The following is a 25,240-nucleotide window of genomic DNA, read 5'->3' as shown; positions in this document are numbered from 1 at the left end:
GTGAGACGCAGCGGCTGACGCAACGCGACTCGCCGGGCGACTGCCAGACGCAGGGCAAAGTTTAAGAACCGCGTCCGGCCTGCGGGCTGCCATTTGCTGGAATCGAAGTTTCCCTTGATTCTGGCGCAGGGGAGAATGGCTCTTCCCCGGCCTTCCAGAGAAGGCGCAGCCGTGAGCCTGGCTTGGGCCAGTTCATGTGAGGATGAGCCTCAGGCGGGCGCGTGGGCAGGGCCCCTGGCGGCTGGGTCTCCCCGCGGGGAGCTGCTTGCCGCACCCTCCCTGCATGCGAGCCGCGGCGGGGCGGCCGGCCAGACCCTCAGGCTTTCCAAGAGCAAGAAATAAACCTGCAACTTAGACCACCGCATAACCTCACAGGTCCGGTCTAATCCGCACTCTCGGCCAGGCCTGGAGGGAGGAGCAGTGGCCGAAGACTCGCAGAGCTAAGAATGTGGGGACACCCCCAGGCCAGAGCTGCTGGTCCCACGTACCTACCCGGGCCACCTCCCAGGCTGGCCTGTGCTGTGGCAGAAATTCCGGACCAGTGACCAGAGGAAGCAGCCCCAGGACTTTGGGTTTGGATGTCAAAGGATAGTGGACTGCCTGGCGGCACCCCCATCTCTGCAATTGAGGGTGCCTGGAGTGTTGCTCAGTGCTCACTCAGGTTGCCCCTGGGGGGGGGCCTAGCAGAGCTGGCTCTCGGGGCGCCTCCATGCCCTGTCACTGGCACCCGGATACTGTCCACAGGGAAAATCCCAGGTGTGGCTCCCTGGACCCCGACTCCTGCTCCTGTCTCTGGGCTGCGGGAAGCCGTGTGTCTGGCCAGCAGCCAAGCCCACAGAGAGCCCATCTCCTGCCCCCTTCTGCTCCCTCTCGGCTCCTGCGGAGCCCCTCAGCAGCCCGACCCCAGTCTGCAGATGGCACAGTAGCTGGAGCCCCTCACCCTCAGTGACACCCCGAGCCCTGAGCCCCAGAGGTGGGGCGGGGCCGGGAAGATGGCCGCGTCCAGGCTGGCGGGCCGGGCCGGGCCAGGGAAGGCTGGGCAGCAGCCATGTCAAGGCAACACCTTACCTGGCGTGGCCACTGTGTGGGTGGCCCGTCCACTGGAGAGCCTTGCTGAGAGAACAGCAAGGGCCAGCAGAAGGGCCACTGGCCTCAGCCCCCAGCGCCCGAGCGGGGTTGTGCTTCTTGACGCGTCCGGCCCCAAAGGCTCTTTCTGTCCCTGCTGTCCGCTAACGGTGCCGGGGCCAGAAGACGGCGGGGAGGCACAGTGTCGCCGAGCCAAGATGGTGTCAGGAAGATTCCGAACGGCCGTGATTTCACAACAAGGCCGTGGGCACAGATAGCCCGGGCTGCCGGAGGCTCCACAGGAAGAGGAAAGCCCGCGGAGCGCGGGGCGAGCGGAAGCCGCCGGCCCAGCCTTGCTCTCGGAGGCCTTCAAGGGTCACTTTGGCCGTGACACTGGCCGTGAGGTACAGACGTTCCCCCCACGCCCGCCCCCAGCTGCCCCGGCTCGTGAGGGGCCCTGCAAGTTGGCAGATCCCCCAGGCCCCAGGCGGGCGGTTCCCAGGCGTCACTGGCTCCCATAACACAGCGCGGAGGGGAGCTGAGGGCCTCAGTCGGCTAAATGCCACCTGACCGCCGGCTGTCCACTCTGGGCCCCAGGTAGCGGGGGCAGGACCCATCTGTCCGAGGAGAGGGATTCAGTAGATGGGGCGAGGGCTGGGGTGATTTCCAACACACGCCCTGGGAGGGGCACAGACCCTCACCCGGCCTGGGGCCTGGCCGTTAGAGCTGCGCGGAGGCCAGAGCCTGGTCTGACTTCGCCCGCTCCCTCGGACTAATTGCTAGAAGCAAATGCAGAGTCAAGAAAGACAGTTTGCAGGATATTCACGGAATGGTTTTTTTTTTTTACATTTTCCAACTAATTAAGACAAAAACATGACAATGGTTGACTTCTTTCTTTTAGTTACATAAATAAAATTTTTATAAATATCTCTTTATAAACAATATAAATAGCTTTACAACATAAATACATTTATGCATGACATGAATTTACAAACAGCACGTTTTACAGCTGGTTTTGTCAGTCTCTTACAAACTGTCGCTTGTCCATCATGTAGGTACGGGCTTCGTGTATATAATATATATATAATATATAACTTTTTATTTTTCATTTTCAAAAAAAAAAAAAACCAAACAATAAAGTCAGACCCCCCGCCCCAAATAATAATAACAGCTGGTGTTGTGTATCCCCAGTACCAGGAAAAAAAGAGAAATGTCAAAGCCACATTGCGTGGGGAGGCTTCCAGATGCCGGAGGCTGATGACCGAGGATGACCTCAGCGAGGGGCAGCGGGCAGCAAGTGCCAGTCCTGAAACAAGAGGGCGCGGCCGCTCAGCTCTGGCTCTTCGCAGAGGGAGCGCTCCGACCCGCGGGCTCGAGAACCCTGGCGGTGGCAATGCCCGTGGGCCCTCGCCCGGAGCTTGCGAAGCCTCCTGCAGAGGGAACCGCCCCTCCCACACCTTCGCTGCGCGGGGCGCCCCTGGCCCTGGGTGAGACCCGTGAGGGAGACAGCGCGGGTTTGCTGTGCAGGTTCTCAGGCGCCAGCCTGGGCTTTGCCCGTCTGGCAGGGCCGGAGGGAGGGCGGGAGAAATACCTGAGGAGTGGGCATTCTGCGTTCAGGGCCCGGGCATTGCCTTCCTGGATGGCCCTTGGGTGGCTGTGAGCACCTCTGCCTCACCCATAATCTGGGATAATAGCCACCTCCCAGGGGCCGCACGCTGGGCATCAGTGGTGTCTGGGTCACAGCGGCCCTCACTCGTGGCATTTCCTCCTCTGGCTGGCTTTGTCTGGGAAAAGGTTCCCTGCTGCAGCAGAGGAAATGGGGGTTCATCCCAGCTCCCGGAAAATGAACAGCTGTGCTGGGCAGCCAGGTGGAGATATGGGAGGGGAAGAGTGTACCCCGTCTCTGCTGGGGGGCTGTGTGTGTGAGGAAGTCTCCTCCCAGCAGACGGCACCTGCACAGCCCCAGGCCTTGGTCACCCCCCACTCCCTTCTCTGGCCATACCGGGGCTCAGACAGCTGTGGGTGATGTCGGGGTCTGGGGCAAGCATCTTGCCTCTGTCATTAGCACGTTATAATCACGGCCTGTGGCCCTCAGCGGCGGTCATTACGGTGACTGCGTAGAGCCAAGGTCATCTCCCGGGGAGGGGGCCCAGCGCGGGTGCGTTTCGCCAGTGTGAACAGCTAAGCTGCCTTTCTCTCTCGGGCTGAGAGGCTAAGGGGCGGCAGGTGGGTGCTGAGCCACAAGAGAGAACTTCCAGGAGGTTGCTAAACCTCCTCAGGGCTCAGGGCTCCTCCCTCACGCAGCCAGCCACACCTGAGCGCCGGGAACCTCAGGGACAAGCATGCCAGCCCCCAGCCATCGAGAGCCAGACTCTGTTAGACTTCGCAAGTTTGGGCATGGTGCTTCAACCGCAAACTGAAACCCGACGCCAGGGGCCCGCCTGTCACTGCTTAGACCGGAGAGGGCAGCAAAGACACCATGCAGCAGCCACCAGGCCCTGCACCATTCTCCTCCCTGCGCGGGGGTGAGGCAAGACCTCAGATACCGTCCCCTCGGAAATGGGGAGCACGGCCAGCCAGCCAGCCCACCTGCAGAGAGAGGAAGGGCGGGCGGCGGGGCCCCTGAGCTGGGCGGGCAGGTTTCTCTGGCTATTGACAAACATTTTTACGAGCACTTTGGGGCCCTCTGGGTCACCTCAGGCTAAGCGTCTGGCTCTGACGTTGCTCATGAGTTATTTGGACAGGTGAGTAGGTTCACAGGCACCTGCACGTCAGAGGAAAATGCTTTCTGGGCTGCAAATGGGCTTAGGCAACATGCTCGAGACTTTCAAAGGAGGGGTGCCCTTGGTGCCCGCGGGGGACACCTGCACTTTGCGGTGGACACTGATGGCGCATTCTGGGTGAGAGAGCAGCCTGGAGCGGGTGGCCTGGAGCGGGTCGTCACGGCAGCAGCCACGCCAGGCAAAGCCAGCAACGAGTAGCGAGTAGCGGTCAGAGTCTAGGCACTTGAATGTCACTGTCACAGTTGGGAGGGGCTCCCTGGTGATGCCTATTCTGTCCACTCTGGGGGAGGCGTTTCCCCTGGCTTGTCCTGCTGGGGGGTGAGAGACCCCCAGGAGCGGGCCTGAAGTTTGCCTACAGGGCATCCAGGATGCAGTGGCTGGCAGATAAACTTACCCTCGCGGCGCGCTTCTGCGCCCCTCCTCTGGGCCCACAAACCCACCAACTGCCCCCCCAAGCCCTCAATCACTGAATTGGGGTGCTGCTGGTAGCCGTGGCTTGCGGAAGGCGGGACTGCACCGAGCCTGCTTTGATTCTCCGGGTGGGGCATCTGGGCGGGGCCATTTCTGACCGGGCCAAAGTTCTCTGACCACTCTGACCGCTCCTCTCTCACTCTGCCCCCCTGGAAAATGGGATGGTAAAAGGGCTCGGGGCAAGTGGCGGAGCACACGCTCTGTGACCGGTCGGCTGCCCCCTCACCCCAAAGACAGGTCGGAGGTGCAGGGGTCCCGGCGCCAGAGGAGGGGGCGGAATGCTCTCGCCGCGGGGCCCGGGGCTGGTTCGGCGGGGCGAGGGCACGCGGTGCCAAGGCGCGGGTGGCCCGGGAGCTCGTACTCACCGCCGCCAGGGGTCGCCGCACTAACATCCCAAGCCGCTCATGGAGCCGATCCGGTCCAGCTTGAGGCCGAAGCAGCCCTTGGACAAACCCTTCTTGTTGCCGCCTTTGTATTTGCGCGCGTTGGGGTGCTCGTGCAGCAGGCGGGCCCACGCCGCCCGCGACTTGGTGTCCACGCGCAGGTCCCGGAGCAGTCGCGACCGGTCGCCCTTGAGGCTGGCGCCGCCACCCGCGGGCGCCTTCTCGCCCTTCTTCTGACCGCCGCCCGCAGCCTGGGGCTCCGCCAGCTCCTCCCCGGGCGGAGTTCGCGGGACCTGTCGGAGGGAGAGAGCCGGCAGGTGAAGGAGCGCGCGGCGCCGCGCGGGGCCCGGGCGGCGTGCCGGGTGCTTCAGCTGGACGCGCCGGCCAGCACGGCGTGGCCCCTGCGAGACCGAGCGGCGGTCTCGGCTCTGCGTCCACCTGCCACGCGGCCGCCGTCGTCCACTCCTGCGGGAGCGCCCGGTTCTCCCGCCCTTTGGCCCCAGCCCGGCTGGCCTCTGGATTGGGGCTGCGACGTTCGTCCAGGCTGGGCACGTAGACCCAAAGTCCGGACTTCGAGGACTCCCCGACTCACCCGCGCACACCTCGGGGAGCGGGCAGCTTCCCCCCTCTTTGCTCTTTCCAGCACCCCACACCCCTAGGCCCCCAGCCCTCCCCGGGCGCCAGACGGTCCCGGCGGGCCGCGACAGCACCTACCTTCGGTGGCGCCCCGGGCTTGGCTTCGGAGGGCCGGAGCGAGAGCAGCGTGAGCAGCAGGGCGCAGGCCAGCAGCTGGGAGAGGTGCATGGTGGCGGTAGGGTCGAGGAGCGCAACCCGGCTGCAGCGAGAGCGCGCAGAGCCGCGGACAGGCCAGTGGGAAGGGAAGAGCGGGCTGGCCCGGGTGCCGAGCGGGCGCAGGTCCCAGGGCTGCGCGGCGCCGGCTGGGTGCGCTCTGAGCCCGCGGCTCGGCTCGCGCCTTTATAATCCAACCTGCCGCTGATGTCATCCCCCCGCCCACCCGGGCGTCCGAGCCAATGGCACGCGCGCCGGCGCCGGGAGGGGGCCCGTCGGGGCTCCGTCTCGGTTCCCACCCTCATCGCACCCCCGAGGGGTCCCGAGGCTCGCTGGCTCTCTCTCGGGTGCACGAGGAGCTGTGCACGAGAGAACTCCAGGGGCTGCTACCGCGCGCCCTGGCGGGCCAACAGTCTGCGCGCCTGGTGCCGGGTGCGCACGGTTAGACCTCAGCACGGCGGCTCTCCGTGGAAGGGATCAGCTTCCCTCTTTGCAGGTGCAAAGAGAGGCTCGTAGCAACTAAGTCACTTCCCAAAGTTACACAGGCAGAAAGTTGGCACGTCCCAACATCCCACAGACCCGCCTCGTGGCCAAACTGTTCCCTGGTATCTGAGAGCGCAGGCCTGGCCTGCCCCCAGCCTTTAGACTGGAAAGACCCTGGGGCCCAGGTCCCCGCAGGGGGGAGCGCAAGTCCTGCACCGCAGACTCCACGCTTTGCACCTGCATGTTTGAACCTGAAATGCGGAGGAGGTGGGCTCCTCTGGCCGACGAGTGATCCTGTGTCCAGCAGCATCCTGTCCCCAGCCACTGCGGCTCCAAGTGCCCCCTCAGGGCACCTAACACCTAACGCTAACGTCCTCAGAGCTGATCCCGGGGTGACTTCCGTCCACCCCAATCAGGGAGCGGGACTCTGATTGCATCCAAGCAGGGCCGGCAGGGGGTGTCTGTGCTGGTGTCCTGGGACTGGCTCAAGCCGGGGAGGGAGCCGATGAGCAGGTGACAGGTGGCTGCTGGTGTTCGCATTTTCTGCCCTATAGAGTTTCCTTTAGAGGCGGTCAGGTGTGGCTAGGTATCCCTGCCGCTCGAGTCCTCTGGGCAGGGGGTCTGGGATACTTGGGCTCGAAGAGATTGCTCAGGATGGGCTGGTGGGGTGGAGAACCTGACGCCCCAAGAACTGAGTGAGCGGCAGGAATCTATGACCTGCTGGCTCCCAGGGAGGCGTTAGTGGCAGTCCCCAGACTGCAGGAAGGGGCCCTGGACGAACTTTGCTCAGTGAACGGAAGCTGCTCCCTGCAGAGGCAGAGGGTGGCCAGATAGACACAACTGTGGGAATCAGGTGCCCAGATGGCTCCCAGTGGAACCTGGGCCCCGAGTCTCCAGACAGAGGCAGCACTGTTAGCTCTCTGCTCGCTCTTTCCTAGCACATCGGCATTTTGAGTTGGCAACTCCAGACCCATCTTGCCCCAAATCCCTTCCTTCCTTCCTTCCTTCCTTCTTTCTTTCTTTCACATTTTTTTTTCTTTCTTTCACATTTTAAAAGATTTATTTCTGCATACAGAACTGGGGTACAGGCCAGAGGTGCATGGGCGGTGAGAGGCTTCACCAGAGACAGAGCGGGGAGCAGAATAGACTGACTGATGACACTGCTGAGGGGAGCAGCGGGGGGGTCAGGAGAGGTCTGCCACGCCATGTGGGTCAGCTCCGGGGCAGGCGGGGATCGAACTCATGCTGAAATGGCTTTAGCTTCTCAGTGCTGTGCTGTAACCCGCTGCGCCCCCTAAGTCCCTTTCTTTAAGAAGTAACTTAAACTTCTGCAACCGAGATGTTGGGGCAACACTCTCTGGACCGCTAAAAGAATCCAGACATCAGCAGGGCATCCTTCGTGAGTTGGCTCACCACCTCCATGTGGTCCCCCCAGATTGCCTCGTGGGATGCCACCCGTAGAGTGGCGCCACCCTTCACTTGAGCAGAAAAGAAGAGCAAAAGGAGACGGGGGGAATCTCTCGGGAAGCCCCTTTTCTACTGGCCTGGAGCTTCTCTGAGATTTGCTTTATTTATACCACTGTAAGAAAGTGGACTGAGTGGCTCTAGAGCCGGGCTCTGGGCAGATTTGCAGGGCCAAGTTAGCAACCCCGAAACTTTATTAAGTGCAGGTGGGTGCTCCCTGTCCCCCACGGTCCATAGGCTCGTCTGCCTGCCTTCTGTGCCCTGCCAGGGGACAGCTGGATACCTAGCTAGGTCTCCCCACTGGAGGAGTTGACACTAAATGAAATACTGTCCCACTGTCACCCCACTTCGGGGTGGGCAGAGCCAGCTGGGACTCTACTTCCCCTCTTTGGAAGAGGAACCTTTGGCGAGCCCCTCTTCAGTTCCCCTCTACCCCAAGCCCTGCTCCTGGCCGCCAGGCTGGGGCCACCTGGGGCCGGCCGTGGGGCAGCTGCGGCTGAGCTGGGGCCTGGGGCCTGGAGAGGGTGGGCTGGACGGAGCTTCTGGAGGGACATGGCCAGCCCCCCCGCCCCCCCTCTGCTGCTTTGCTCGGGCTGCAGGTGAGCTGCCCCCTCCCTGCTGGGCCTAGACCGGGGCCTCCACACCCTTCTCCTGCTTTCTCTGTGTGGACCTGCTGGGGCTTCCCCGGCCCAACGTGGGCAAGTTGGACTCACTGAGCCGCTGAACACAAACTGTTCATGGCACTTGGTGGAGACTTGGTACAAAAACTCCTCCTGGTGGCAAAGGGTAGAGAGGGGCACTGGAGCAGCTCCCCAGGGGCCCCAGAGTGTCTGTGGCCTCCCCTCTTGTCCAAGGGCTGCTTCCATCGCAGAGCAGAAGCACAAAGGCAGGGCTGCTCCTGCAGCCTGGGCCAGCAGGGTGGGCTTCCTGGAGGAGGAGGGGAGCAAGCTTCCTCTGGAAAGGCGTCTACAGGCAGGGGGAAAGGACAAGAAGGAGGAGACCCCACCGGGAAACAGCGACTCCCCATGGGCGAACAGGGGAGCGCACCGAGGCTGGGGCAGGGAGGTGCCATAGAAGGGGGACACAGAGCCCAGGAACTGGTAGGTGTGTGGGGGAGTGATGGGGGCACATGGAGAGGGTGCAGGGGATGGGACTGGCCAGAACCCCAGGTCTCAGAGGCTGGCGTGGACAGACCCTCCGCGAAGGCCAGGGTCAGGGCAGGGCCCGTGTTTCCTGGGGACAGTCCGGGCTGTTAGCAGGAGAGGAGGTTGCCCTACCTGTCTCTGGCAAGGGAGGCCGCAGAGGGGCTCTTGGGTGGGGGCAGGGGAGGGAAGACGGGTTTTCGGCGCCATCCTTGGAACAGCGCCCCCTCCTGGCCCTAGGATGCAAAGGGAGGGCTCTCAGGGCCCCGAGATTTGCTCAGCCACCCATCTGTTTGCTCTGCGATTATTTCATCCCAGGGCCCCTTTCCAGCTGCATCACTTCCCAGAGAGGACACTGAGCAGGCGGTGAGCAGACCTCATGGAAGCCAGGCAGGGAAATTGCAGTGGGCCCCGGGCCAAGCCCGTCACTGGGGGGCTTCAGTTTCACCACCTGTAATTGGGAAAGAGCCGTCCTTGCCTCCTGGACAGAGACGGAGTGAATCAGGAGGCCTGAGGAGAGGCTTCTGACCCCGGACGAAGGCAGGAGGAAGCAGCTGTGCGAGGAGGGATCTGAATGTTACCTCACGAACACACGCACGCCCAGGCGGGGGGAGCTCCAGAGCCTCTGAGACGCCCAAGGGCCCCTTGGCGGTGGCCATGGCCTGGCCAGCTCTCCTGGAGCTTGGCACCCACCTCCTCCAGGAGTCTCGCATCTGGGGCCTGACCTGAGCAGAGGAGCTGGAGGCCAAGGAAGCCTCATTCATGCTCCCCGGGGGCCAGGAAGTTCAGGAACGCGCAACCCCAAATGGCATGAGGTCTTCATTTGATCCCAGCCCCCAGCCTCCCCCCACCTGACGAGCCAGCTGCCCTCCTTCCCGTTCCCAGGGGCCCTGCCAGCACCTGCTCCAGATGGCCTCCAAACCCCTGTCCTACGCAGGTCCATGACGTCAGAGTTTATCCCTCTTTTTCCTCCCCTTTTCAAAATAAAAGCTAGGCTCCCACAGATGGGCCGGGGTCCAGTGCAGGGGCCAGCTGCTGCCAGTGGCTCTCGCAGACAGGTGAGGCGACAGAGCCCTGGGCCAGCGAGGGGCGGCCAGCGAGAGGCGCCTTCCCAGTGAAGACAGAGGTGACATGGTGACATGGTGACTGGCCTTGACTGCCTGGGTGGGGAGGGCGCGCCAGGGTTTGCATAGGGAGGATGGAGCTGCTGCCAGGCTCCTCCCTGGGGACGCTGTGCACCACCTCCTTGGGGTGCATGGGCAGGGGCTGTGTGATGGCTAGTCCCGGGGATTGTGCTTCAGGTTAGCCGAGGTTTCCTCCTGCAGACCCGGGGCCTCCAGGCGTCTCATAAAGCCCCTTCCCGCGGCACTTCCACAGGAGAGGTCCCGGGTGGGCCTCTTAGGACCCACTGCTTGGTCGGGAGAGCCACGTCTCTGGATTTCCAAGCCACAACCTCCTCTGCAGGTTTGGGCCACACTAGTGTGACGCTAGTGACTTTCCTGTGACCAGTCACTTTCTAAAATGAGAATGGGCAGAAAACGCTGGCCGAGGAGAGGCGTGACTATGCTGACCCCGCCAGGGCTGGAAGAACAAACTTGCAATTTGGGCTCCAGAGGGGTCGGAATATACTGTTAAGCCCGAAGCCACCCTCACACCTCAAGCCCAGACGTGGCTCAAAAATGCTTGTGCGTCTCTGCGAGCCGTTTCTGTGTGCAAGTGCAACATTACACGACAAACCTTTGCTCCTGGATTGCCTGGGAGCGGTGACCTCGGTCAGCGCGGCTTAGGTGAGGGCTCGCCTGGGGCCATGGCCTGTCTTGCCTTGTGGGCAAAATAAGAGAGGAGAGCCCACCTTAGCATGTAGGGGGGTCAGAACACCCCCGCCTCCCAGCAGTGGACTCGGGCTCGAGGGGCTGGCAGGGAGGCGGCATTTGCTGTGATCCTCACGTCCGTGGGCCTGGCTGCCTGGCTACATAGCCGCCCCGGAGATGCCCCAGGTTTTAAACCAGGGACCGTAGTCCTGGGGGACAGTGAGCCATGATGCAGGAGCAGTTACTGGGGACACAGGGTGCCACCCTTGTCGCCGACACAGTGAGGTCACCCTGCTGCCCCAGGGAGCCCTGTAACGTGTCCTGTTCCTATTGCACTCAGCTGACGGGAGGGTGAGGGTGTCTGGGTGTGCCCAGTCTTATTCCTACTCCTTCAGTGATGGGCAGAGGGCAAAGGGATCACATCCAGGGAAGCACAGCAGGGGGCGATTCCCCTGCAGAAATAACAAAGCAAATCATCAGGCTGGCGCCCAGGGCTGGGTCTAGGCTGACCTTGTTGCCCTGTTGTCTTGGCTAACCATGTTTTAAATTATTTTACGAGATGACTAAAAATACCATCGTGACTCTAGAATCACGCAGTTCTGACCCTACATCACAGCCAGGGCGTGGAGAGTTAGATTCGGTGAATGCTGGGGCAGAACTCACACAGACTACTAAATTAAGCAAGTGTGTCTATCTAGCCTGCTCTCCCTTACCCCATCACATCTCAATGTGTTTCTCAAGCAAACCAGCTTCACGAGCAGAGAGAAGCCCAGTGTGGTCAGTGGCGGGGCCGGAGCGGGCTGGAGGGGCCCGGAGCGGGCTGGAGGGGCAGGGAGTGGGCTGGAGGGGCCAGGGAGCGGGCTGGAGGGGCAGGGAGCGGGCTGGAGGGGCCAGGGAGCGGGCTGGAGGGGCAGGGAGCGGGCTGGAGGGGCAGGGAGCGGGCTGGAGGGGCCGCAGGCTGGCTGGCGCAGGCGTCTGGTGGCGGAGTGAATTCACCTGAGTGAATCCAGCAGCATCCTCTAGACATCTTGGCTCCCCACCTCTGCACAAGAGACCCTCGGGGCCGGGCGCCTGCCACCTTCTGGTCCCTGGGGCTCTCATCCGCCAGGGCCCGCAGGGCCTGGGAGCAGCGGCCCGCCGGGTGGTAAGGCCAGGGTAGCTCACCTGGCATCTCTAGGAGAGGTGGACAGGCCTTGCGCCGCTTAGGTCTGGGGTCTGAGCCTGGCTGCGGCTGGAGACTCCCGAGGAGAGGTGAGGTTCTGGTCAGGGCCTAAAACACTGTGCCATGGCTCAGAAATCTGGTGGGCTGGCTCCTGGGCCTGCTGGTTCCCACGGTGTCCCCTCTGGTTCTGCACGGCCTGCGCCGGGCCCCCCCCCCACAGAGCCCCTTGAGCAAGTCATTGTCACGACCCTAGCGAAGGGGCCGCCTTCTCTCCCCTCCAGCAGTGTCTGCCCGAAGCGCCAGCTCCCCGCACACTGGGCCCTCTCAGTGCAGCCCAGTGCTGCCCCGGGCCTCCGGGGCAGTGGACAGTGGCGACCTCTGCCTCCACAGAAGGAAGGTGCTGGCAAAGCCATCAGTCACCCCGTTTCGCAGATGGGGCTGTGGAGGCCTGGCCTGGCTACCCGGTGTCCCCTCAGCCCCACGTGGGCTCAGCAGGCTGGTCAGGCCTCGCCAGCGGGTGAGCTGGCTCCGGGCCAGTGAGTCATGGGGATCGGGCCGGGGAGCCAGATCCCCTGCTCCTGAGAACATCTGCTGAGAGGAACAGCTGTCTCCACCCTGCCCCTGAGGCTCCCGTGGGAAGGTGGTGTGCGGCTTGGCAGAGACGGGCCAGCTCCATTTCGGGGTGTGGGGGCTCCGAGTTCTGGGCCTCTGTCATCTCTGCCAGTGCCCATTTCTCTGGGACCGCACTGTCCCTTCTTTCTGTTCTCCCCTTTTAATGTCTGGGAGGTCTGGAAAGGACAGGGCCAGTCCGGGGGTCACTGTGGTTATGAGGCCAGGGAGACGGAGAGCCGGCGTGTCAGGAGACCAGCCTTCTGGGGTTTTCCGCACCAGCCAGGTGGTCTGGGGCCAGGGCTGCTGGCGAGGGAGGTGGGCTGGGACAGGGCTCTGAGGGCGCAGTCAAGGGAGCAGAGCAGCCCTGGGGGCATTCTCCCAAAGGCATAAGATGGCAAGAAAGACCCAGCTCTGCCCCACCTGCAGAGACCCTCCCACACCCCACCCCCGCGGGGGCTCTGGGGCTGCCAGAGAGGAGGCCAGTCCCCAGGCTGGGCAGGGCCTCCTTTTCTGTCTTCAGGTGGGGTCCTCGCAGCCTTCGCTCCCCTCCCCCAGCACTGCTCTGGCTGACACCCACCCGGAGGGGGCCCGGCCCAGGAATGTGCAGGGTCGAGGACTCAGAGGGAGCAGACGGTGGCCCCGCACGGGCAGGGCCTGGGGTCTGGCTCTCTCGGGGCCGTGACGGGAGGGCTGGGCTTCCAGCACTGTTGCCCCCGCCCCAGAAACCTGTCCAACCCTCCACCCCCCAGAACTCAGGCTGAACTCACACCGGTCTCTATTCCACGTGGAGCTACAGAGTGGGAGTTGGCCCCCGCCCCCGTGTCTCCTGGGGCTCAGGCCGGGCAGGAGGCTGGGAAAGGAGCGTCCCGGCAGTTATCTGACCCCATGAGGCCGTGCCCAGCAATGAGCTCATGGGCATCAGCACTGAGCTGAGGGGTGTCGGATAGGAAGGGCAAGTCTTCGCCGGAGACCAGAGGCCCGCAGCTTTCCCGGGCGGGGGCCAGGAGCGGGGCAGCTGTGTCCTGCAGGAGCCCCTGCTGCTGCCCGCAGACCCTGCCGTCCACACGCCTTCTCTCCTGGCTTGGCACCCTGGGGCTGCGGCCTGGAGTCAGATGACCTGGGCCACTTACTTGGTGGGGATGATGGACGTGAAAACACGAGACCCATCTTTCTCCTCTTTGAATCGACTATTCACCCAGTGTTACCAGTGCAGCCAACTTTGCAAACTCCCAGCCAAAGGCCAAATCCCGCTCAACAGAACAAGCCCCGCCTGCTCCTCCCGGTTCATCCTCCCAGTAATACTTGTGCCGGCTGGAGCCAAGCGCACGCAGCATCCGCATTGGCTTTTTCAGGCAACGATAACAGCGTCCACGGACGGGTTAGTCTGCAGCGTCACAGGTCACACTCCTGTTTGGATTTTAGGCTCCTGTGTTACAAACCACACCGGTGACTCAACGCACAAACCACATCGGCGAAAGCACCTCTCTACGCAGAGCGCCTTTTGCTTCTCTGTCTTCCTCCCTCTCTTTCTTGCTTCTTGTCTTTGTCTTTGCTTGGGCCTTGCGGAAAGAGGAGCAGGCGTGACGCCATGTGGGTGCGAACTCACCTGCCTGCTGCTTCGCCTCACCTGTCCCCAAGCGGCGTCTTTATTGCCACGTGCAGGAGTCCTTGGTTATTCTTAGTTGTCCTCTTCTCGTTTCTGTGGGCTTCCTTATATATTTTGTATGAGCTTGTTAAATATGTTGCTCTTCCTGGTCGTATTTACCAGGCTTTTTTTTTTTTAAAGAGTTATTTATGCACACAACAGCCGGGGTACAGGCCAGAGGTGTGTGTGTGGGGGTGAGAGCATTCCCCAGAGACAGAGTGGGGAGCAGAACAGGCGGATCCACTGAAGTCCACTGCTGAGGGGGCAGCGGGCGGTCAGGAGCGGTCTGCTGGGCCGTGTGGGTCCCTCCCCGGCCGGGGAGCGAACTCGCGCTGCAGCGGCCATGGACAGCCTCAGTGCTGTGCGCTAGCCCTTGAGCCACAGGCAGGGCCTTGCCATGCATCTTTACTTCACTTCATTGCTTTTCTTGAGATGTACATACAGATGTCGGCAAATTCTAAAATAGATTACATTTCATAGCCTCCTTAACTTCCTTTGACCAGGACCTTGGCCTTGACTCAGCGCTTCCTGGCCAGGGGCCGCCTGTTTCACCCCAGCGGGGTGCTGAGCGTGCAGACCCTGCCTGCTGGCGGCTGAGGGCTCACCTGCGTGTGCAGTGGGGAATGTGCCCTCAGGGGTGCCAGGTGCTTGAGTAAGCACTTGGGTGGGGCCGAGACGCAGGTCTGTGTGCTCTGAGACCCGCACCTTGCCTCGACACAGCGTCTTGGAGACAGGGTGCTCCTTCGTCCCTGTATTCTTCTGTCGTGGCTTTTAAAAATGGTTGTGTGTGTGTGTACACAAGTGCATGTTTAACTTTAATCTGTCTGGAATGTTCTGTGGGATGGTATGAATCAAGGTTTGAAACTCACTTATCATTTTCTCCTTTTGCTAAGTGAGATGATTCATCATTTTCACTGGATTTGTGATACACGAAACTCCGTTTTACTGAAGTTTTGATAACTGTCACACATAGTCTGTCGACTGCCAGGTGTTTCCCTGGTTTTATCTCAAAACAACAACAAAAAACCCCTGAATAGTTGCTTTTCTAATTAAGTCTTATTTATTATTACTTTTATACAGTTTTATAAAATTAATCGTATTGGCCCTCCCTGGCGGCACATCGGGTTAGGATGCAGCACTGCCGGCTGCTGTGCAAGTGGGGTTCGATCCCTGCCCCGGAGGTGACCCCAGGGCACAGCACAGCCCACCTGCTCCCCTCCACCCGCTGCTCCCCTCAGCAGTGGATTTCAGGGGATCTGCCTGTTCTGCTCCCCACTCTGTCTCTGGAGAATCCTCTCACCGCCCCACACCTCTGGCCTGTACCCCAGTTCTGTGTGCAGAAATAAATAAATCTTAAAAAAGATTAATCAACACAAGGTGACCTTTTTTGTCCTGCGTAACTTGCTCTGGATACAATTCGTTAAGAATCTGAATCACGATTGAACCCAGGTGGGCTGGCTCCGGGAAGGTACTTGGCGGGAAATAGACCGTTTCAGGGACTGGGGGGCTTCACTTCCAGGAGTTGGGGGGGGCCTTCGCTTCCAGGTCTTAGTTCCCCAAGCGGCACCCAGGCTTTCTGATGTAATGAAGCATAGGAAAGTTATTATTCTATTGTATTCTTTTGACGAAAGGAACGTAGGTTTTATTCTGACTCTTCTATTACCCGTGCTACATTATCAAATTAAGACGTAAGATTTTTTCATGTTAAGATATGGCGACCGGAAAATTCTTCACTTCTTTTTTTCTTGTCTGTTTCCTGAATTATTCCAAAAAGAAGAGAGTATGGCTTGCCCGGTAGAGCACAGATAACACAGATGTAAGAAGGGTAGCTGACGCCAGCACCCAGGCGCGTTCTGGCTGGGTCTTCCCGGACGTTTTCCTGCGAACACCTGCTGCTGCCTGCCTTTGAGGAAGAGGAGGCTTTGGAGCAGTGACGCTCTCTGCAGCCCCTCTGCCCTCAGCCCAGCGAGCACGTCCTACATGCTGGCGCCTCCAGTGACTCATGCGCTCTCCTGCCTTCTCCATTCCTTTCATCCACGTCACTCCCTATAGCTTAACCACCCTCCGTCCGTGGCCCTCCAGCGAATGGAGTTCTCATAATTTGCTTAGTCACTTCCCTGTGGGTGGATTTGTAGGTTGTTTCCACACGCTTATTGTTAAAAAGGGAACAAACCACCACTTGAAAGAGTCGGACTGTGCGTAAAGTGGGTTTACCTTAATGGGCCCAAGAATCAGGCCCCCACCAGGTGGGGATCATCGGGGTCTTCCCACTGTGAAATCAAGTCCTGGGCACCAGGGGAGGAAGACGAGGGCAGAGGAAGAGCTTCCTGTCTCTGGGCTGCGGCTGGGCCAGCTGTGCCCGCGAAGGAGAGGCTGGGCAGTTGTGAGGGGCCACGGGCTGCCCAGCTGGATGGAAGCACCAACTTCTCAGCGAGTGGCCCTGGCTGGGGCTGAGCCATACGGTGGCCCACGCCTGCGGCCTGGCCTTTGTTCTGCCAGGGAGTGAGGGAGGCGCCGCCCCATGCTCTGGATGGAACAGCACGGAGACGGTGTCCCGCCTTCAAGGCCAGCGCCAGGCCGCGGGAGCAAAGTCGGGGGGTGCCCGTTTAGAGTGGCTTCTGCTACATGTGACAGACGCAGCCCCGCTCGCCCCACTGACACTCGAGCGCCAGGGAGAGCTTTGGGGAGCCTCCCTCACACCAGAGCCCCGGCCTTTTACACCATTGCTGCTCTAGGAGGTAAGCCCGCCTGTCAGCCTGGCGGTGGCTGGGTGCTTAGTAGTCTTTGCTTCTTCTTCTTTTTTTTTTTTTAAAGATTTATTTATTCATACAGAACTGGGGTACAGGCCAGAGATGCGCAGGGTGAGAGGATTCACCAGGGACAAAGTGGGGAGCAGAACAGGTAGATCGATGAAGCACACTGCTGAGGGGAGCAGCGGGCGGGTCAGGAGAGGTCTGCTGTGCCATGTGGGTCACCTCGGGGCAGGCAGGAATCGAACTCATGCGGAAGTGGCTTTAGCTTCTCAGTGCTGTGCTGTAACCCGCTGTGCCACCAGGGAGGGCCCCTTTATGCTTTTTTAAAAAATTTTCCTTTGGTGGCCAGTGAGATGAAACCCCCGTCTTGAGGCCACTGGTCACTTGCAAAGCTTATCCATGACCACTCTCCTATCCACTGTTCACTGCTGCTGGAGTCTTCCGGCTCTCGTGGCTGGCTCTACATCCTGGGAACATTCTCCTGTGCCTCTCACAGTAGATGCTTCTGCTTTGACTTTAAATACATGTGAGCATTATGGGTCTCAGATTTTTATGCAGTCCAGCCAGCCACATTTCAGAATGGTTCTAGCATGGGCTGTTCTTTTGGGAAGGCCTGCTCTTTCACCTCCCAAGACTGGATCAACACGCCCATGAGGTAGTGTTCCATTTTGGCTTTTTTCTAGTGTGGAAAAGTTTAAAACAGGTGTTATCAATCACCTACCTGATCATTAAAAAATCCGACTAAAGGGGGAAGGGTCTAAGTTTAGACAATATTATTTCCTGGTGAAACTTCCTAGTTATGCTATTTACAATAGCATAATTAATTAAATATTTCGGTTTTAATTAAATGGGTATGTTGATTCCTTTATCAGGGTGCTTCACTCCATGTCTGTCATCAGTTAAGAAAGTTTTGTCCAGAAAGAATGATTTTCGAAAAAATCGGCGCTGCTTATTCGTGTTTTCCTGGCTGCAGAGAGAGCCCCGGGCCACACTCACAACTCCCCGGGGGTCTTTCTCCAGCACAGCATTCTGGGGCTGCGCTCGGTGAGGTGAGCACCCATCTTATCTACAAGTGACGTCAAGTCACTACAAGCCTGAATGACTGGAAAAAGAACACAATTGCTTGATGGTTCTGCTCACAGGTGAACATAGAGCAAAAGAACTAAGAAAACACAAGAGGGCCCTCCCTGGTGGCGCAGCGGGTTAAAGCACAGCACCAAGAAGCTCAAGCTGCTTCCGCATGAGTTCGATCCCCGCCTGCCCCGGAGGTGACCACATGGCGCGGCAGACCTCTCCTGACCGCCTGCTGCTGCCCCTTGGCAGTGGACTTCATCGACCTGCCTGTTCTGCTCCCCGCTCTGTCTGGTGAATCCTCTCACCCACCCCATCTCTGGCTTGTACCCCAGTTCTGTATGAGTAAATAAATTCTTTAAAAAAAAAAAAGAAAACACAAGAAAATGGAACACAGTAAAATAACCCTTAGACTCCGAGAACAGTGTGGGGGCTTCTAGCGGAGAGGAAGGGGGTTTGGAGGAATAGAAAGAGGGGGAATCTTTAACAACGGATGTTTTTTTAAATGGCAGGAATGTTCTTTTATGACACTGTATGTGATTCAGAGGTGCAGGTTCCCCTCTATTTTTTTTAAAGATATTTAATTCATACAGAATTGGGGTACAAGCCAGAGGAGCCGGGGGCTGAGAGGCTTCACCAGAGACAGAGTGGGGAGCAGGACAGGCATATGGGCGAAGTACATTGTTGAGGGGAGCAGCGGGCGGGTCAGGAGAGGTCTGCCGCGCCCTGTGGTCACCTCAGGGTCCGGAGACGGAACTCGCGCTGAAGCGACTACGGCCAGCTTGCAGTGCTGCGTCCTAACCTGTTGCACCACCAGGGAAGGCCAAGGGCTCCCCCCTCTTTAGATGCATGTTAGCACACCCCACCCCAGCAAGGCACCCAAATCCTCCGCCACTGTCCCTTGTGTCCCTCCACACTTTGCCCAGCCCCTCTCTGTTCGGCAGCTGTAATTCTGTCACGAGACTGGGGGGGGGGGTTGTTTTGGTTTGTTTTCGCTGTGGTTCACATGCGAGTGAGGCAGCTGCTGTTGGTCTTGCTCCTTCCGACTTGTTTTGCTGAGACCACTGCAGGACCTGGTATGACAGTGATGTAGGTTCTAGAACTCAGGTGTTGGGTGCCATGAGGTCTGTGCCCCTGTGAGGTGTGATGCCTGGAATATACAGGACTGCAGGCAGGGAAGAAGAACAGCAACAACAGACTAAAAACAGGACTTAGGGCCTCCCTGGTGGTGCAGGTGTTAACATCTCAGCACCAGTAAGTTATCGCCAGCCACTGTGGCCTGAGTTCGATCCCCGGCCAGGGAGAGACCCATAGGGCGCAGCAGGCCCCTCCTACCTCCCCACTGCTCCTCTCAGCAGTGTGCTTTAGTAGATCGCCAGCTCTGCTCCTCACTCTGTCTCTGCTGAGTCCTCTCACCCTCTGAACCTGTAGCCTGCACCCTAGTTCTTGTGTGCATAAATAAATTAAAAAATAAATCTTAAATATACAGCCTAAGAAGAAGGCAGGAGGCACTCGGCTCTTTACGCACTGGGGTCCTCGCTGACCCGTGTCTCTCCTGGTGAGTGCAACAGCTTACGTGGGGCCTGGTGGGGAAAGTGGCACAAACCCCACATCTGGACTGGTTTCTGGGCTCGTCCCTGAGCACTTGGGGCTCAACCCCTCACTGGTTCTGTCTCTGGACTCCAAAGCCCAGGAGAGAGCATTGGTCAAGGCGACAAGGGGTCTGCACCTTGAATCTCTTCCCAGAGCAGTAAAGAGGCTGCTGCTCTCATGGTGCAAACTTGGGGTTCGCTTTGCAACACTATTGTGCAAGAAAGTGGTGTTTTCTATTTTTGTAAGTTAGATTAACTGTGGCTCAGCCTTCTGTTGTATGCACAGGATGGTAAATGTTAATACTGTGGGAAGCCTCTTCTCCACCCTCGGACTACCCATGTGTCCTGGGCAGCAGTCGATGCCAGGGTCACCGCAGGTCAGAGGAGACCGGGGCGCAGTGACAGAGAGGAGGGAGCAGTGACTGCGGGGACCAAGCAGGGCATAGAAAGGAGAGGTGGATTTGGGGGTGAGGGTGAGTGGGAATGACCAGGAGATGAACAGATGGGGGTCCTGGAAGGAACTCCCGCTTGTGGCCCCCCGGTTCGGGAATCGAGGCCTCCCTGGGAGATGTACCCCTCACTGCGTAACCACCCGTGGTGTGTCAGGGCTGGTGGGGAATTGGAAAGGTGGTGCTCCCTGGGGTTCTGGTAACCTGGGGAGCAGCCTCTCCTCTCCCCTTCATTGACCACAGGCCCAGGCTGGGCTGGTCTGCACCGTGGGGGCAGCAGCGGCGCCTACACCCGGGACCAGGCAGAGCGGCTCTGCTGAGTGTGCACGCAGCTGCCGGGAGCTCCCCTGCCCACCCCTGCAGAATCAGTGGGGTGCGCCTCAGACTTGGGGCTCTGGGGCTAGAGGTGCCAAAGCCAGCAGGGAGGTGGAGTGGGGTGGGGTGGGGACGGCGCAGACGGCTGTGGACTGGAGGCTCTGGGCCAGAGGGGCTGTCCGATTTTCCCCTTCCCAGTGGGGCCCTGGGGGCGGGGCCTGGGGGACAAAACTGACCAAGGGAGGGCTCCACTCTTTGGGGGGCCACTCGGCCTGATGGGCCTGTGGCAAGGGGCGGGGTCTCAGGGTGGGGACATGTGAACTTGTCCACGAGCAGGTAGAGTCGATGACTGTCCAGCATGTTGGTTCTGAGAGTGTTTTTCAGGGCGAGAGCTAGCACGAAGTCCATAAACTTAGCTTTTCACCATTGAAATTGAAGCAACCTGGGGTGGGATTGCCGTGAACATTCACCGTATTTGGCTGAGTGCTCTGAGTTTAGTTCATCACGGGAACTTCCGTCTGATGCTATCTTGCCTATGGAAAAGCAAACTTTCTTCCAAACTTTTATTATGTCAATGTCTTGGACAAGTTTACATCCCCGCAAAGGGCAAACTCACTTGAAAGGTGTAAATATTTATTCAACAAACAACTGACGCCTCCACTTTTGATGAAATTGGTTGTATACTTCCGCTCAAATCCCACCTTAAAGGTCAGCAAGAAAGCAAGTGAGTGCTGTGGTTATTTTGAGGCTCAGTAAATAAAAGGGCCCCAGCGCTCTAGAGAGTGAACTGAGATACACAAGACACTTTCCCCAGCTTCTAACAAAGCGACACTATTTCCACACACAATTTTGAGATGTTATTCATCTACCACACAATTCACCATTTAAAGTGTAGAATTTAATGACTGTTAAATTGTCCACAACGTTGGGTCAGTATCACCGTGATGCTTTTTAGAAACGTTCATCTCCCCCAAAGAAACCCCATCTTCCCCATAACCACCACACCCGAATCTGCACATCCCCAGGTCTCGGCAGGCACCACTGATTGTCTCTGTTGTAGATTTGCCCCTGAGACTTTTCATGGAAGTGGACTCGGATAACACGTGGCCTATGTGTCTGGCTGCTTTCATTCCCATCATGCTTTTAGGGTTCACCCAAATCTCTCATGAATCAGTGCTTCATTTCTCAGTGTGGCTAAATCATATCCTATTTTGTTTTCCCATTTTCAGTTGATGAACACTGGGTTATGTCTGCCTTTTGGGCCACCTTGAACACCATCACTATGAACACACATGCACACGGTTTTGTGTTGACATGCTTTCATTGTCTTGAGTATATACCTGGGAGTGGAGTTATTGGGTCACAGGACCACTCCGTGTTTAACTTGTTGAAGATCTGCCTGTTTCCCAAATGGCTAGACCATACATCCACCAACAGTGTATAAAAGTTCTGATTTCTCCACCTCCTTTTCAACACTTGTTATTATTTATTTGATTACAGCCACCCTAGTATGTGTGGAGAAAGATTTTTTGAAAAAATTTAACTAATGGTAAAATTTAAGTAATCTCATGTCATATTTCTATATCATATGTTTTTCAAAACATATTTAATTCCAATTAGCATAACCATGGACACATCCTGTATTAGCAGGGACAGTTTACCCTCTCCATGGGTTAACTGTGTCTGTATACCCTATTTTCTTGAAAATAGTGTAAGCAAAATTTTAAGAGTATGCAAATACAAAGTTATCTTAATCTAATAAAAATGGTCATAAATTATGCAGAGAGAAGTCTAGATAAGATTTACTATTATACTTTCATGGTATTTTATGATCACATTTCCCATGGTGGAAATGGTTCTGCTGACCCAACCCGGTGGGAAATAGCAGCACCCAGACAGCAGTGGAGATTGGAGTGGGGTCATCAGCAGGTACAAGTCATCATGTTGGATATTTTGGAAAATAATGCTTGCCTAGGACAGGCGTGGCTCCAAGATGCGAAGACACCGGTACTGTTTTAATCCTGGTGGTTATTTCCACCTCCATTTCACACGTGAGGAGACAGAGACCTCCTGAGTTTGAGTAACTGGACCAAGGTCAAGGAGCTGTGAATGTCGGAGCTGGGATTCAGACCAGAAAGTCTAGTTTCAGTTTTGTTCTCAACGAGAACATTTCTGTCATATACATTTGGGCAGTGACAAAGGTATCACTTGTGTCTGTCCTGTGTGGGAACCACCTGGCAGGCTTTCCTAAACCCGTGACAAGCGAGCCTCGGGGGTCACGAATCCTGTCCAAATTCCCACCAGGGCCAAGGTCCCAAGTGAGGTTCTCTCCCCAGACACAGGCAACAGCCATGACGTCAGCGCCAAGGTGGGAAAGTTCTGATTGGCTTTGCACACTGTCTTCTGCTCTCTCCAGGCTCCCTTCTCCTGCTGGCTGGGGCTGCCTGAGAGCCTCTGATGGGCAGATCTCATATTTTCAGATGAAAGTGTGTTTAATTTACTCACCATCTGTTGATAAGAAGTGAGAAAAGAAATATTTCCCTAAGGTATGCTAATAAGAGGTTTAAGAGATCCTCATAGACACGCGGTTCCTCATAGAATCAGAAAGTAGCTCAGCCTCTTCAACCTTCACAAAACACTGATCTCACCGTCTCCCCCCAGAGACAGTTCTGTGGAGCTGGAAATGGAGTGTGGGCTTTGATGGGTGAGGGGAGGAGCTAGACAGGGGAAAGATCATCTAGGATGTGGGAAGCCTCAGAAAGTCAACATTTGGGGTTGCACTTATAGCACAGGGGTTGAGTCTCAGCTCTATCAAGCTATCACCAGCCGCTGCAGCCCGAGTTCTATCCCCAGGGGGGAGGGACCCTCAGGGTGCGGCTCTCCTGTCCTGCCCACTGCTCCCCTCAGCAGTGGATTTCAGTCTTACTGTTCTGCTCCCCATGTTGTCTTTGGTGAATCTTCTCACACCCCACACCTTTGGCCTGCACCCCAGTTCTTGTATGCATAAGTAAATAAAAATAAATCTTTTAAAAAAGAAAGTCAATATTGCCCACCCCACGGTGGAAACAGGAGGTTTGTAACAGTGGGTATACTGAGCTATAACTCCCCACAAGCTACATTCTGTCGCCATGCAGTCTAGCTTCTAGCCTCCACACAGCTGACCCCTTCCCTCCAATTTTCCCACTCCCCCCAGAGCCTTCCCTTCTGGGAACCACCATTTTGGGTGGTTGGGTTCCTTCATCGCCCACAGCTGAGGGATGACAAACAGCACACATCTTTCTCAGCCTTCAGCTTATTTTGCTTAGCACCAACCCTCTAGGCCCATCACTACGAAATGTCATGCATCAATATTCTTTCTTTTTTTTAAATTATTACAAAAGTTGCACCAATATTCTTTCAACTAACAAATAAATAGGAAGGAAATCAGCACTTCATCACAGCACTGTCTTGGCCCCAGGTTAGTCCTATAACTTTCAGCACCATCCGGCGATGCTTAAGACACTTTGCAAAGAATTGTTGATTAAGATTCGTGTATCTGAAAGGCTCCTCGAGGCAAGAATTCTTCTCAGTCTCCATCCGTCTAACACAGGAATATAAGGTGGGTATGTACATTTTATTTCCACTCAATTATGACTTTAAAATTTACATTTTTGGTCTTTCTGGAGTTTATTTAGGTTGAGTGAAGAACATGGTTACCCCTCTTCCCAAATGGCTAGCTGTTACTCTAACACCAGTCGCTCAGAGTTACAGTACACTGTTTGAATTTTTCTCCTATCAGTGTGAGCTTGGAGTTTTTAATGCTGAATTCTCACATATATGCATATAAAGTTTTGGGCTCTGTTTCATTGCTTTGCCTGCCTCTTCCTAACCGTATTGATTTATTCACTCTGGTTGGAAGTATGTTTTAGTATGTAGGAGGACACTCCCAAGACACCCCGCCCAGCGCCCAGGATTATCCATTTGCCCTTCTTCCAAATTTATTTTCCAGAAGAAATTTAGAACAATAGAGCCAACTTCCCCAAATATCCTGCTACAACTGTATAGAATTGCTAATTCTCCCCAAAGTACAGTAAAAGTTTCACATGATCCAAAGTCCTAATCACCTTGTGATTACTGAAAAACAGATTTGAGCTTTCTCAGGAACAATATGTTTATGAACAATGTTCAAGAAGATTTTTACAAAGGAAAGTATTAAGGCTCAAATGTCCTCTTAGATATAAAAATGTATGAGAAAAGTTAATTTGGGAGGAATGACCGGTAAAGAATGAAATAGGTTAAACAAATCGAACAGGAAGCTCAGCAATGAACCAAATTTATAGCCAGTGTTCAACGATCTGGATCAGGCAAATAGATTAAAAACAATAGTTGTGTCTTTAATTGTTTCCACATCTGGGTCAGATAAAATCAGCATAGATCAAGATGCCTGTTCGAGCAGCACCGCCTGCTCCCCCCTGGGTGCCCCCCACGGACTCCCCAGGGGTCTCAGGTCCCAGTGCAGGGCTGTGGAGACACCCTAGGGGAGTCCTTTGCCAGCAGTCCCAGGAGAAAAACTTAGGCCTGGGAGTCTGAGCATACCTGGGGATGTGTGGGCACACACGGCTTTGCAGCTGGATTCCACGGGGCCCCAGCTCTGGGGGAGCTGCACCCCAAGGTCCAGCTAGCACAGTTCCTCTGATGTGTCTATAGGGAGATGGCCCCCCTGGGCCAGACTGCTGGTGACTCAGACTCTGGGCTGCTGGAGAAAGTGCTCAGTTTCTCCCCAAACTGGGTGATTTAGGGGCAGCCTTGTCCCCCAAATAGCTGCCTGGTACAAGGGGGACCAAAGGGAGGCATGGAGGGAGAAACTAGCCTGCAGGCTGCTACTTTCCCCCCAAAGTACCAGCACCCGTGCCTTGATCCCCCAAGGACCCCCTCACCCCTCCATTGAAGCTCCTTGGAGTATTTAAGAGTTCTCACGGACAGTGTGCGCAGAGGCAGCCTGTGGATGGGTCTCCTCACAGTGGGAGCAGAGATGCGAGGGCTAGGTCAGCAGCAGGAGAGACCCATGCAAAGGGGCATAAAGAAGGGGTGCCAAGGTGCAGACCAGAGAGGGATGCTTGAGCAGCAAGTTCCATGACATCTGACACCTGACTGTAGACCCAGGTGGCTGCCGGTTACTTCACTGCACCCGCTGTGATGACAGAGTGATTGCCATGTCACAGATGAAGGCGCTGAGGCTGGGCTTTCAGTGGTGAGGGCACCGTGCCAGGC

General features: G+C 57.1%; 1 protein-coding gene across 1 annotated transcript; it reads right to left on the bottom strand.

Annotated features, from left to right (window-relative positions):
- Window positions 1–2,150: 2,150 nt before the first annotated feature.
- On the bottom strand, window positions 2,151–5,606 carry NPPC (natriuretic peptide C). The gene is made up of 3 exons (XM_004674197.2): window positions 5,417–5,606; window positions 4,685–4,995; window positions 2,151–2,371 (listed from the first exon to the last, which is right to left on the bottom strand). Exons 1-2 carry the CDS (start codon window positions 5,504–5,506, stop codon window positions 4,705–4,707), a joined length of 381 nt encoding a protein of 126 aa, XP_004674254.1. The 5' UTR covers window positions 5,507–5,606; the 3' UTR covers window positions 2,151–2,371; window positions 4,685–4,704.
- Window positions 5,607–25,240: the final 19,634 nt, after the last annotated feature.

The sequence above is a fragment of the Condylura cristata genome, unplaced genomic scaffold (genome assembly GCF_000260355.1).
Source record: "Condylura cristata isolate star-nosed mole 26May11 unplaced genomic scaffold, ConCri1.0 scaffold00002, whole genome shotgun sequence".
NCBI lineage: Eukaryota > Metazoa > Chordata > Mammalia > Eulipotyphla > Talpidae > Condylura > Condylura cristata.
This window is presented reverse-complemented; position numbering and strand designations above follow the sequence as displayed.